Source organism: Pyxicephalus adspersus, chromosome 1 (genome assembly GCF_032062135.1).
Source record: "Pyxicephalus adspersus chromosome 1, UCB_Pads_2.0, whole genome shotgun sequence".
Classification (NCBI taxonomy): Eukaryota; Metazoa; Chordata; class Amphibia; order Anura; family Pyxicephalidae; genus Pyxicephalus; species Pyxicephalus adspersus.
This window is the reverse complement of record NC_092858.1, coordinates 45,834,076-45,847,608: the sequence shown is the minus strand read 5'-3', so window position 1 is coordinate 45,847,608 and position 13,533 is coordinate 45,834,076. Positions and strand designations below refer to the sequence as shown.

The 13,533-nt window shown below is 38.9% G+C and overlaps 1 protein-coding gene across 1 annotated transcript in view; it reads left to right on the top strand.

Moving 5' to 3' along the window:
* Positions 1 to 3,361: 3,361 nt before the first annotated feature.
* The window catches only part of ACVR1B (activin A receptor type 1B), a 29,912-nt gene continuing 19,740 nt past the window's right edge, over positions 3,362 to 13,533 (top strand). The window contains exon 1 of the mRNA XM_072409696.1: positions 3,362 to 3,541. Within this exon, the coding sequence (XP_072265797.1) occupies positions 3,469 to 3,541 (73 nt within the window). The 5' untranslated portion in view covers positions 3,362 to 3,468. The remainder of the gene's footprint in view (positions 3,542 to 13,533) is intronic.

Here is a 13,533-nt window from a genome sequence, read left to right as displayed (position 1 = left end):
CATTCTTACAGACTAGATATGCCAAGTGACCTAAAACAAGGAAATGCCCCCATTGAGGGGAATAAAAACATTTTAGAGAGTAATGATTGGTCAAAACATCTGTTGGAATTTCCATGTGTTTCTTGTTTCTGTTGGAGAAATGTATCTTCTCTTCCTGTCTCATTGACAAAAGGGGAAATATTTCTGTTGAGGGCATCACTTTAGCAACTGTAGTTTTAACAACATACTGAAAGATGTTGTTAAAATGTTAAAAATGTGAATGCCAAAACAGGCAATCAAAGCAATAAAGAGGGAATAAATAAACAATATATATATGAGCAAACAATAAAATTTGTCCATTGTTTTGGATGGAGTTTTTTGCATTTGTTTGGAGATGTTGCATCTAAATGGGGATTTCTCCCAAAGGTCAGACACAGAGTCTCTATCCCCTATTCAGAATATCAAAGGCTCTCTAAAGAGTTGATCAAATTATTATGCAAGGACTTCTGGTGTGGCCCTCCTTTTGTTAATGAAGCTGTGATATTTTAAGGGAGAAAGGACTCTTATAAAGGAAAGTACCTTGTGTGAAAAAGGTGTTGAGAGACACAGAAGGAAATGCTTGGAAGCACTGTATGTCAGAAGATGTGACCTATACAAAGGTCAAAGAAACTTAAGAGAGGTGCTAACCATTCAGACAGGTGATCAAAACAGGAAATGACCCATTGAGGTGTGCAGCATGAGATGCATATCTATTGTCTGTAGGCTCTGACTATAAAATTGGTTTATTGTATGGTATTTGGATTGCAATTCATGTGCAATTATTGTCCTTGGAAAGAATCACGCCAGATTCTCGTCAGATATTGGCCGAGCTGATTATCGGGCGAGAACCATTGGACGTGTGTACGTATCTTAAGGCCCTAAAAGTAATATTGTTTTATTATGTGTTACATGTTTTGAATTTGTATTGTGTCAACTTTTTTTTTACTGAATGTGTGACTTTGTGTACAATATGGTTATTGTGCATTCTCTCCTTTGCTAAGGACCACTTTATAACTTGCTGGGTGAACTTTTATATATTTATATGTCATTTTAATATTTCCAGGTCACCCCATTCATCCTTATCCTGGATTTGCCCAGTGATGCCATTTATGAGACTGAACATTGCACAGGTATGGGACAATATTTGTAATTATAATGCTAAAAAAAAGCCTGGTTTAAAGGAAAATGTCAGCTTTGAAAGTTCTGTAACACAGAACTGAGCACTACAAAATAAAAAATATTAAAAAATGGTAAGAGAAGTAGATGAAGGAGTTGATAAAAATTACATTTAAAAATGTACAATTAAAAAAAGAAATAAATGTCCTGTAGTGAGCACATGACATGACATACCCTGAATTGTGTGAAAGTCATTGGATCAGTTATATGGTTTGCATGGCTAGTCGTACCCAAGCTCGTTCCCTGACAAGTCCTATTTGAACATTGTTTGATCTGAATTTCTTAAAGCCAGCCGGGGTGCATATGCCCTTCATAAATGTGTACACCTATTTCCGCTTGTTACATCCATGCACATACATAAGGAAGGGGGGGCTGCAGCAGATGAATATTGACCTCTTTGACCTCCTGTCATGTAGATCACAGAGAAAAGTTCACTTCCTTTGACTCATCAAACAGTTCCATGTGTTGTTTTTGCCTGACTACACAGCTGCTTACCTGGAGATCAGGTTTATATTTGGGGAAAATCTGGGTGAAAAAGCTAAGCAGACACAACCCTAAATCATCAGCATTACATGGAAGCAAGGTATAAAATCCTCCCAATAAAGTGCAATGCCATGGGCAGGGCTCTCAGGTTAGATAATGAAGAATGGAGGGAGCTGAGGAAATGTTTTGGCAGATCTGCTCTCATGATTGCTATGGTGGGTTCTGGTTCCAGCATGGAGACGTTTGGGTGGGTTCCACCTAAACACAATGTATTGTAAATAATATCCAAACGTGACTGTTCTAGATAAAAAAAAAAACTACTTCAATTTATCCTTACTGATCATCCAGTGACAGCAGTCACCAGAACACAAAAAGTGGGGAAATCTCCTTGGTGAGGACATAGGTTTGTTTATCCAGAACAAGCAGAAGGAGATTCCAAACATAGGAATAGACTGGGAATCTCCCATTAGGAACAGTTGATGATAAGGACAACTAAGAGGTAATTTCCTCCACTTTCTGTTTTGGAGGTGGTGCAGGGGAATCTCCCCACCTGGATACAGCAACAGCTAGGGTTTAATAATTCTATATTCTATCCAAAATGAAAAAAACTGCTGGCATTAGATACACTTTATGCCCAACTCCAGCTAAAATGTATTAAGTTTTGGATAGAATAGGGGAGGGAGCAGTGTATCTCAGCCAGGGGTTCCTCTAATAATCAATTTATACCCCTCGGGTCAGTTATCACTGACACCAGTGATCCGTGTGACTATCTCTAGGGGGGGAGATTATTTCAATATACTGTGATCTGAGGGTATAGTATTTATAGCAGGAGAGCCGAAAGGTATTTCAAGGGTTCCCGTGTCTTGAGAAAGTTGAGAAACATTGGGTTAGAGCTGCTATCAGGCTGTTATATATATCAAGTCCCATCTTCCTTGACTGATAACTTGAAGAGATGAGGTGACCATTGTCATTCAGTAGGGATAAATCTAAAAATGTATTTCCACAAAAAGCACATTTTGCATTGATAACGTCTGCCTGAGTTTGATTTAGTTAGGGAGATTTCTGTTGATTTCCTGTTATGTCCCTGGGACAGGAAGTGAGGAGAAATCTCCTCTGGGGTACACAGACACCATTCAATGACCTGGCAGGGGTAACTCTTCACCTTGGTATAAAACATGAAACTTTAAAAACCCCACAGCTGACCTGCCAGCATGTATTACATCACACAGCTTCCTCAGCCCCCCCTGTGTTTCTATATAAATCCCCCCTACACATAAAAGCCATTGCTGGCAGCTGCAGTAATATAAGCCGGGGATAGTAGCACACACTCCTGGGAGCAGCAGGGCACACAGAGCCCCCGGTGTGGCCTTAGTCGCCCCCGGTGCAGCAGACTCGGCCATGAGTCTATTTGCAGGCAGGGCCCAGACAGCCAGGCGCTTTATTAAATGCCGGCAGACAGCCAGCACCAGCCTACACTGCCCCTTTAAGGCGCGTCCACACACGACCCGAATACGCGCTGCCCACCGAGTCGAAACAAAAGATTTCTTGCTTGACGTCATCAGTCCCAACTCCGCCCTCTTGCTGGAATAGGCGGGGCTTATCGGAAAACCAATCCACACTCACGCTCTACTCTTTGAGGTGTGGGCGGGGCGCGCTTGGAACGAGGTCTGAGGCGCAGACTTTGCGTCCCACAGGTGAAAGGAGGCCGAGCTGTGCGGCGCGCTCCCGTAGTGCTCTTCTGTCTGGATTGCTTGTGGTCGCGCAGTTAGTGGTAGCCGTGCGCTGGTTACTATGGCGGAGCTGCCGGCCTTCCTCTTTGTCGCTATCAATGTCCTCTTGTTCGGCGGCCCCAGTCTGACAGACGGTAAGCGAGGGGAGGGGGAATACCGTGTGTGTGTGTGTATACGGGGGAGCGGAGTCCGCGGAGAGCCGGAGGAGGGTGCAGACATTGAGGAAGGGGAGGAGGTTACCTATACACTGTGTGTACATGATGGAGTGTACATGGCTGCTGTGCGCCTCCCTCACTCACTATGTGCAGGTGGCAGGCTGGGTGCTGCTCATAGAGGCGCCCGGCAGGGGGTGCTGCTGTTTACCAGGGTAGGTAGGTGAGCTCCACAACATAGGGAAGTGATTGCCCAGCCTGTGTATACACGAGTATACAATCCTTCCTGGTACTGGGGTGATCAGAGGGCTCTGCTGGGTGTACAGCACCTTCTAGGCCACAGACACTGATCCCAGGAGCCATACACACACATATATATATACAATACACATCTAACCCACACTCACCCCAAACCTAGGAGGATCCTGCCATTACCTCCACACATCACATACTTCTGTTTCCTATCCGGTGACCCTGATTAGTCCTGGATGAGAACCTGCACCTGGGTTCACCAACCCAACATGGGATTCATAGTCTCAGTGTGCCCGGAGAGGCAAAATCAGCCGCTTAATGATCTGCGATCCATACACTTGTATTTATAGTAGAATGGATTGTACGCTCCTTTCATAATCTCAATCCTGGGATAGGTCGAGAGAACATTGTTGTGATATGGTAAAGTACGGAAGGAATCCCCAGTGTAATGATTTAATGAAAACAGAAAACAGTCACCAGTAGTTTGCTTCATTTTAAAGGAAAGTCAACATTTCAAGGAACAAAATATGTTCCTGACCTTAGACATGAATGAAGCTCCAGGTTTTACATTGGAGATACTCAGCACTGCAGATCCACAAAAGTGTTTTGAGACCTCCAAGGAGGAACCGCTGTACTATACTATGAAATGTTGTGCCGCTTTGTTGCTTTTAGAACACATAAATGCTCACCCTAATAATATTTGTATTGATTTCATATCTCTCAGTGTAGTTTGTAGTGTTGAGTTTTACATAACTTGGGTACTTTTGTTAGAAGTTAAACATGGCGGTGTATACAAGTTGCATGAAGTGACATACTTAATATGCGCTTATCAAATTCTGGGGTGAATGTTCTTGTTTTTTCACAGACAGAAATTTAATATTTCTGGTGACTCTTAGCATCACATACACCTAAATAACATTGTGGCTGCTGTGAATAGTTGTGTCTTTACCAGAAATGGTGACATTTATGGCTTTCAATGAAAATGCATTGATTGTGTATTGCTTTACATGAAATATAAATTCTACTCATACGTGACAACACCTGGTTTCCATCTCAGAAGTTTTGCTGAGTGGTTACCATTCCGGTGGCTGATTGTTTTCAGTTTCATTTAGGTGTTTTTTGGGCTTTATCAAACACACAAATAACATTTTTAACTGTTTACATTCATTTCCATCACAATTCATTTACATTTCAAAAGCAATAATCCAATAGGCTTCTGCTTTCTTTAACCATCCAAACCAGTGTTTGACAGATTCCATGGAACCCCAAGGTTCCTCCAGAGGTTGCCAGGGGTTCCTTGAGCAATTTGTGACTCTCAGGTCAGTTTACTGGACAGCAATGATCTTTTTGGCTATCTGTCAGGGTGACATTCTTCCCACTGACCTCCACACTAATATACTGTGAGCTGTGGACATAGTAATTATATCAGGGGTTCCCCGGGGACCTCAGAGTTAGTTTAAAGGGGTTCCCTGTGTTACAAAGGTTGAGAATTACTGTTTTAAACATTAAGTAGCAATATTCTTTTAGCACCATGTTTTATAAGTGTCTACATGTTATTTGTCCCATTTACTAATATAATTATTGTTTTGTATTTGTTGTGATAGATATGTAGAAAATATCAGAAGCCAGAATGTTGTCTCATATGTTGGTTGGGTTTGAGTCCAGGTTAAGCTGCATCCATTTATTAGAAATTTAGAATGTCTGTAATCGGCATCTCTGCTTTCAAAAAAGCAAATCGTCTTTTGCCTGTACTGCTATTAAATTGCACACATGGGCTAACCATGAGATCAGGCTGCCTTGAGCAATCTGAGACCTCATTTTGATGATGGATCCCAGCTAAAGGACAGGCTAGACAGACATTTTCACAGCTGTCATATACAGCTTTTAGGATATCACAGTTTCACTTTTTTTCTCTCTTTGGAGCATGTGTGGGCTACTCAGTTTACTCCATTTTTTCAAGGCTTTATCTTCTCTCTGTGTGTGTGTGTGTGTGTGTGTGTGTGTGTGTGTGTGTGTATATGTATGTGTGTATATATAATATAATGTTATTTTTCCCATATTTTAGAAAATCCACATACTTGCTCAGTTTTCTGGTCCATGTAAGGAAGTAATTGTACTTAACTACTAACTTTTATCAGCTCCTGAAATATTCATTTAGTGTTAGGGATTATGTATTGTGAAATGTCATTAAATAAACATACTTGTAGATTTGTTAAAATTTGTTCTGCCAAGATACGTGGGAGTAAGTCTTGGTGTTGTAGATTTGGAATACGCTTCTGAAGCTGGCCATGAACATTTTCCTTTTGTTTCCCAATGAATGCTTACATTCCTATGCTGTCATATCGATAAGTTACAAAGAAAATATTTTCTTGCATACTATGGCATTAAGTTCACAGTAGGTCAAGTTGGCAGTGGAGTAGCCACCAGTGCAGTCTTGGGATAGCGGTGTACTGCAGAAGTGTGAATTTATGAACAGAAGTTGGTAATATTTAAATGCCATCCGTTGGCTGTAATGTTTTTGGGTACATTGTTTACTGTAGACACTAACACCTTAAATCATGGGTGAGTATTAGTATTGTTAAGTCATCCATTGTATACTAAGAATGAACATATTTTACTCCGATCTTTATGGATGGAAAATTTTAACCATATCCATCAGGATTATCACCATCTTTTGTTTCCCAATTTCATACCCAATATAACTCACACAGATGATCTAATATTAGGAGCACTTGAGTCAGTGATGATACCCAGGTCTTATGGTGGCTTTTAATGAATCCTTTAATAATTATTGCCAAAATATATATGTTTTAGAGTAGTCCGAATTAAAACCTATAAAAAGTGTGTGGAATGATTACATTCCCTGTTACAGTTTTCTTGTTGCCTGTGCTGTAGCTGGAAAGATTGCCCCTCTCTTTTAGAGCGTTGTCTTTTGGATTGGGCAGTCCACTTATTTTTTCAGTTGGGACAGGAGATGAGCTCAGTTATTGCCTTGTTTTGGGTGACGGTGTTAAAAATTATCCCTATACAAGACCAGGCAGCACTTTACGTTGTATGGAAGGGGAAAGGGGAGAACAAGCTAGAAGAAGCCCCTGCTGGAAGCACTTTGATAGTTTTTATTAATGGTCCGTCATTTAGTTACACAGCGCAATAGATTGCAAAATGATCGTGTGGGGCTTCTGATGTTAGGTTTTCATCCAAGACAATTATGAACATCCTCTATAGTGAGGAAATCTAGTTATCTCTCCAGGGCTTTATGTCTAGAGGTGAAGGTAATCAAGGAGTAGCAAAAGAGACAAGGAAGCTATAGATACATTTTTTGTAAGTCTCCAGCTGTTATTTCCATATTACAGTTAAGTGAGTGAAGGATTGTGATTGGGTGCTGTGGATAACATGAAATAGTTTCTACACTATCCATACATCAATCCCAATGTTTGGGAACAAGGCTTGAGAAAAACTTTACCCATGATTGTATACCGCATTTTATATATTCAGGACTTTAGTGTTTTTTCTTTTGGTGATGTGCTAGATGTGTTTTGTATTATACAAAAAAAAAACTATTAAGTGGTTTAATTATTCCATTAGCTGAAGGATTTATGCAAAATACAAAAGACAACGCTTAAAAAAAAATGTAATGAACACAATTATTTCCTCAGTTGTTAACTTCAAGGACAGTTCTTACTTAGAAGTGTGAATCAAAAGCTTGTTACAAGGAGAGCTCTATTTCTGCAGCCAAGTCCTCATTTTCACTTCCTTACAGTGGTCTGTTGTCTAGCTAGTCAGTGTAAAAATAAATGGAGTAAAATAATGGGGGCTATTTAGGTAAATCCTTCAGCCCACATACCATAAACAGATCAGGGATAAACTGGGATTATGCTAGCTGGGAAATTTGAGTTAAGAATGTTGTTTTTGGTGCTTTTACACCCATTCAGGGAAGGAATCTTAGAAAACAAGAACAATTGTTTACAGTTGCTTGAAACATTTTGTTTCCTCTTTATTGAAACCACCTCAAATCAAATCTGTGCTACCATGCATGGCCAATCACAAGTTTGCTTTAATGCCCATTCCCCAGCAGACCTTATATTACAACTTTCTGTTCAGCTCCCATGGCAAGAAAAAACTACCCTATAATTCTGGTGCATGGAGGTGCATTTCACAGCATATTGTCACTTTGACATGGGTAACTCCAACTTTTTTCCGGTAAGGCTGTTTAGCATGTTCCAAACAGCTAAATGGAGTTGCAGAGAAGACGTTCTGCTAGGGAGCATGGCCTAAAACTGAACCTTTTACTTTGCTCAGCATGAGTGAAGCACAGGATTACTTTGAGCAGACTTAGTTGAAGCTTTACAAATCTACATGAATAAATTCCTTTCATTTCACAATATACAACAATGTAATTAAAGAAAACTGAATTAAAAAGAAGTCAAGTGACTGCCTTGGTAGAACATGTGGTGGGTTTTTTTCTGTGCCCGGAGAGGGGCTTAAAAGCATATGTCAAGGCGTATGTAGGCTGACAACAGCAATTATATGTAAAGCGTCATCAGCCCTGCCTTGTTTTTTTCTACTACTTAGTATCTGCCATTCTTACATTTTTACAACATGAAGGTTAAATATTCTGTAGACCAAGATTAGAAAAGCCTGAGATAATACAGATGATATATTTAACAAAAAGTGTGTAAATAAGAGAAGTTTATTGTTATTTACCAGACAGAACTCGTAGTTGCACACTTATTGCTGGTTGGTGAGAAGGCAGAAGCCTTTACTTTATTTTCCCTCTAAACATGGTTAATCCAGAGCATTGGTTCTGATTTCTGTTCACATACGTAGAAATACATATTGGTTCTGATTTCTGCTAAAATACATAGAAAGACACTGTAATATATGTCCCCCCACAATTTTTAGTCAAGTTATGAACTCTTCTGGATTATAGCAGATTGTAATTTTTTTTTCAGCATTTACATTTTAGTACTAAAAAGAACCGCTCAGTGTTTTTTTTTTTTTTTTTTTTGAAACTTTTTTTTTACAGATACCCTGAGTATTTAGGCAGGTAGAAGGGCATTTTCGTTCTTTGCTTTTTTAGGCCAAACAGTCATTTTCGTTCTTTGCTGTAAGTTTGCCATTTATTTCTATGTTCCACTGAACTTTTTAAGGTCATTTAGGGCTCACTTGAAGTCATCAAGTTTAATTAAGCTACCTCTGGAGCAGTGCATGTAGTAGCACCTGCATGTTTTAGCATTCTGTTGCTGAGGGCGATATTCCTTTTGCCATAAATACCACACACCACAACTGTACAGAACAAAGCTTCTATTCTTTGTCTGGAATCCTGGCATTTAAACGTGTCAAAACAGGTCCTTAAAGGTTGGGTTTCAATCGCAGAGCAGGCACACAGCCCTAAATTGTTGACTAGGAGTTGCTTGATTCTGTGAGATGTTTACTTGTGTGTTACGATTTGTACTAGCACAGGAAGAATATAAATGTGCCCATTGTAGAATCCATACATAATACTGATTGATGTACGTGGTGGTATGTTATCGAAAAGATGTATAGGATTTTATCTGCATCCTCATTCTTCAGGCTTGTAATCTGTCTCTTCTAACATGCCTTGATAGTTTTCTGGTGTATACCTAGTGGAGGGAGAGGAATGTGCTCCCTTTGGTGTATCCATTTCACTCATTGATCCAGGCTGATGCATTGGTTTTTCTGATATCTGGATGTAGCATAAAAACAACCATGCAGACTAATTTCCTGTGGCAGAATAGACAGACATATAAATTTGTAGTCCCTGCTGCAATGTCAGCAGTACTGACTAGGATATATATATGACCACTAGTAAAGGACCACTATAACCTTTTCCTTTTTTTTTTGAGAGGTCATTATGTAATTTGAGCATTTGCGTGGTGCAACTGTGAGATAACCTGGTGATGGTGTAAGGGGCAAAATGCTTTAGGCTACTCCTTGTTTGGATCACTAAAGGGCTCCTTCCTTACTGCACATGTATAGTATGTACAGCATTTTGTGATTGCTATGGTTTACTGGCTTGTATATACAATCACTAATGGCCATGCAAATCCTGCATGGCTATGAGGGTGCCTTTACACTTCTGTGTGTTGTGTTCATAGATCATTGGTGTAATACATGTAAAACATGACTAGAATTTACCACATTTCTCACACAGATAAGAGCGTAGCCTAAATCGATTTCATCATGATTTTTTTTCATAAAATTTGCAGTATTGTAGACCTGGAGCTGCTCCTGTGTAGCCATATTGCACCATGTTATGGAAAGGCGATTGCAGAACTATCCTAGCTTCTGCTTTATTCCAAAACGTTGATAGATCAGGTGCAGAATACCCATATGTACATAAAGATTTTGTTAACATGGTTGGTTTTCTCAGATTGCTTTCTGTGTGGGGCTAAAATCATATATATATATATATATATATATATATATATATATATATACACACACACACACGGTTGTAGTCAGACGTTATCCTTAAAACAGGCCGTAATAGGGCTTGTAGAAATTCATCAGTTTTAGCTTGATATTGTGTTCTTACAACATCTGTTCAGGCTTATGAGTATATAAATGTTTGTATCTCCTCTATTTGTGGAAAACTTCTTAAAAACAGGAAAAATTGTATAGTTTTTACTTAGAATATTTGCAGAATGCATACAGCAGTGTAATTTGTTTAGTCTTTGTTTAAAGTGCAGTCATATACGTGTGTGGCGGATTAAAGTAACTTGGAGTGAAGGTGTGGAAACATGCAATTACATGGCGTGAGAAAGAATGTGCCAGTTCTGTGTTATCAGTAGATCTTGTTTTGTCTGAGGTGCCTTGTACATCGGTCTAAACACTCCAGATCATGTACATCTGAAACTGGGTGTAGCTGCTGCTGTTGGTAATGAACCTTTCTTAACCCCTAGGATTACTTATAAAAAAAATTGTGGGAGATGTTTGCATTTGTTGATCTATTTGTCTCATGTATTCAAAAAGTAGAATACTCTGGGTTTATGTTTATTTGGTATTCAATGCAAATGGACAATTATCCATAGTAAAATATGTTTGATTCAAGATCATTACCTTCTGGTTTGATTTTGTTCAAACTGTTTTTAGAAAACTTTTTCATACTTCCTTCCTCTTATACTTTCAAATGTAATGTACAATAATTTATTATTTTTTTAACACCCTTATTACAAAAAACGTTGGCTGTCAGTTCATAAACAAATTGCAGACCTTTCCCTGCTTTTGTTGGAGAATTGTTTTGGCAAGCACAGTGGATTGTTATATGCTTGCACACGTCACTTATAATGAACTTCAGTATTTTAGGATTGGAACTCCAGGGTCAATCAGTTGTGCTGTTGGGCTACATAACACAAATCAGATAATTGTTTCGTGAGACAAACAATTGTGATCATCTTGGGCAAAAATCTAGGATGTGTATGGCAATCCCCTGAAGTCATTTAGCGATAGACCAGGCACAACTGCTGCAATTTCCTCTCCTCTAAAAAAACTGAATACTGCTGTATGAACGGTGATTGTTCATTCTGTTGCTGAAAAAGAGGACTAAAGATCATTTCCAACAACAAAAATTTGAAATGTGCATGTAGCCCTGAAAATTATGTGATCAGGTAAAGAACATTTAAGGCAATACTCCCCAGCCAAAAAAATAAAAGAAAACTTTCTATGCCTAGTTTCTTGTTCTTTAAAAATAACTTGATTGTTGGAAGGGGATCTTCAAATCCCATAATCTTTTTTTCAGATTTCCTGTTTCCTGGGGTGCTCTCTGAGAAGCCACACTTTGGCTAGATTGATGCATTCGTGTAGTTTAATTAGGACCACCACAGGCACAGGTTTTTGACACTTTTGAGGAAGACTTACTGATTGGTAGCTAACCCGGATAAAGTCTTTTTCTTCCAACTCAAAAACAGATATCTGTACTTGTTCCAGTGTAGCTAGCATTGTCACTACTGATCCCTTATTATACAATATAACTGGAAATAATGTCTCAGTTGTGTAATTTAACCTCAATAAAAATAGTTAAAAAAAAAAAAAAAATAATGTTCTTTGTTCTGTCAGAATAACCAGTTGAGCTGTAATTGGAAGTGTTAGCGTTTGGGTAGGTTATTTTTTGGCTTAGGTTTAGGCATTAGTTGGGGGGGGGGGGGGGGGAGTATATAGGGAGGCGGATTAAGGTTGTGCATTAGTAAGGAAGAGGGCAAGGTTAAGCACCAAGAAGCACGGGGGTGGTAAGCTTTAGCCACTTGAAAACAAGGCTTTAAAGTTAGGCACTAAGAAGACGAGATTAACATCTGGCACAATGGCAGGATTTAGCACTGCAGGTAGGACATAGTGACAAGGTAGGTCAATTTGTCAGAAAGCTGGTTCGCTATTAGATGCTCTGACCCAGCTGTGTAGACATTATAAGCCATACAAAATTAGAATCTGAAAATGCCTGCACTGGGTAGTGCAATTGTCCAGAATACTAGGTATATTTGGTGATTGGTACCATGATTGGAATTGGAAGATTGGTGATTGGAAGCATCGAGCAACATGTAGGGACCATGCCAAAATATTGGTGAAAAGGAATGGTGAGGATAGGTTTGCTTTAAATGTGGCAGCTGTCCGTTTGATTTCTCAGGAAAACGGTACACTATAATAGCCTTGTGTTGCAAAACAGTGTTCCCTATTACCAGTTTAGCTCCTAATAGAATATACTGTGAGTGTCTCTAATAACTTTACATGGCCCAGACTTTTTTGGAGCAAGTAACACAGATAAGGCTGATGCCTGCCACTGCCTTATATAGGAGATATATATATATATATATATATATATATATATATATATATATATATATATATATATATATATATATATATAGGAAATTAGAATAGGAATATAGGAAATTATTGATAGTCATATTTTCTGTAAAACAAATACTAAGGAGTCATTTTTACCATAAATAAAAAATCTTACAATTTATACTCTCTGGATAGTATGCTGGTGAAAGCAGGAGCAGAAATACAGGCAATAAACTAAATAAATATTCTGGCAATATTAAACAGGTATATTACAAAAAAGGTGTAGTTATGGAACTGTTTCACCTTGGCAACCTTTCACATGTATTATAAGAATGCAGACATGTTTAAAAGTAGACTTGGGCAGGTCTGATAGATACAAGGTAATAGGGTTTAAACTGTGTGTGTTTTTTTACTTACTGTAAAACCAGTCTGTTAGAATCACCTGTACAGACTACACGGTGCTATTGTTACTGCTCATAACTCACTAAGGAAAGAATGCAGGAGGAGCCTTTACACAGTGCAGATGTATTGTTATGGGGAGAGGTGGAAAAGAGAAAAAAAGCACACAACATGTATAGAAAAGCTTCCGAGTGGCCAAACACTGCTTTGTAAATCTTGAACGACAACATTGTAAGACCCATCGGCCTTTTTAGCTGAAACGTCATTCTACAGTTTGCAAGGCAATACATTGATCCGTCCTTAGTGGGCTGACGGCAGCAGGTGCAGTAATGCTATGTCATTAGAAGGCTTGCGTGCACTGCCAGTTCTCCTAAACACAGTCAATTCATGGGCCATTCCTTACCTACCAAGACCAGAATAACATGTGATAATATGGGTTTTACACATATTTCTTGGCTTTTCCTGTTTTGGGCAGTCTTTGTATTTAAAGGTTAGCTGGGCAATAAATGAAAAAAGGGTGT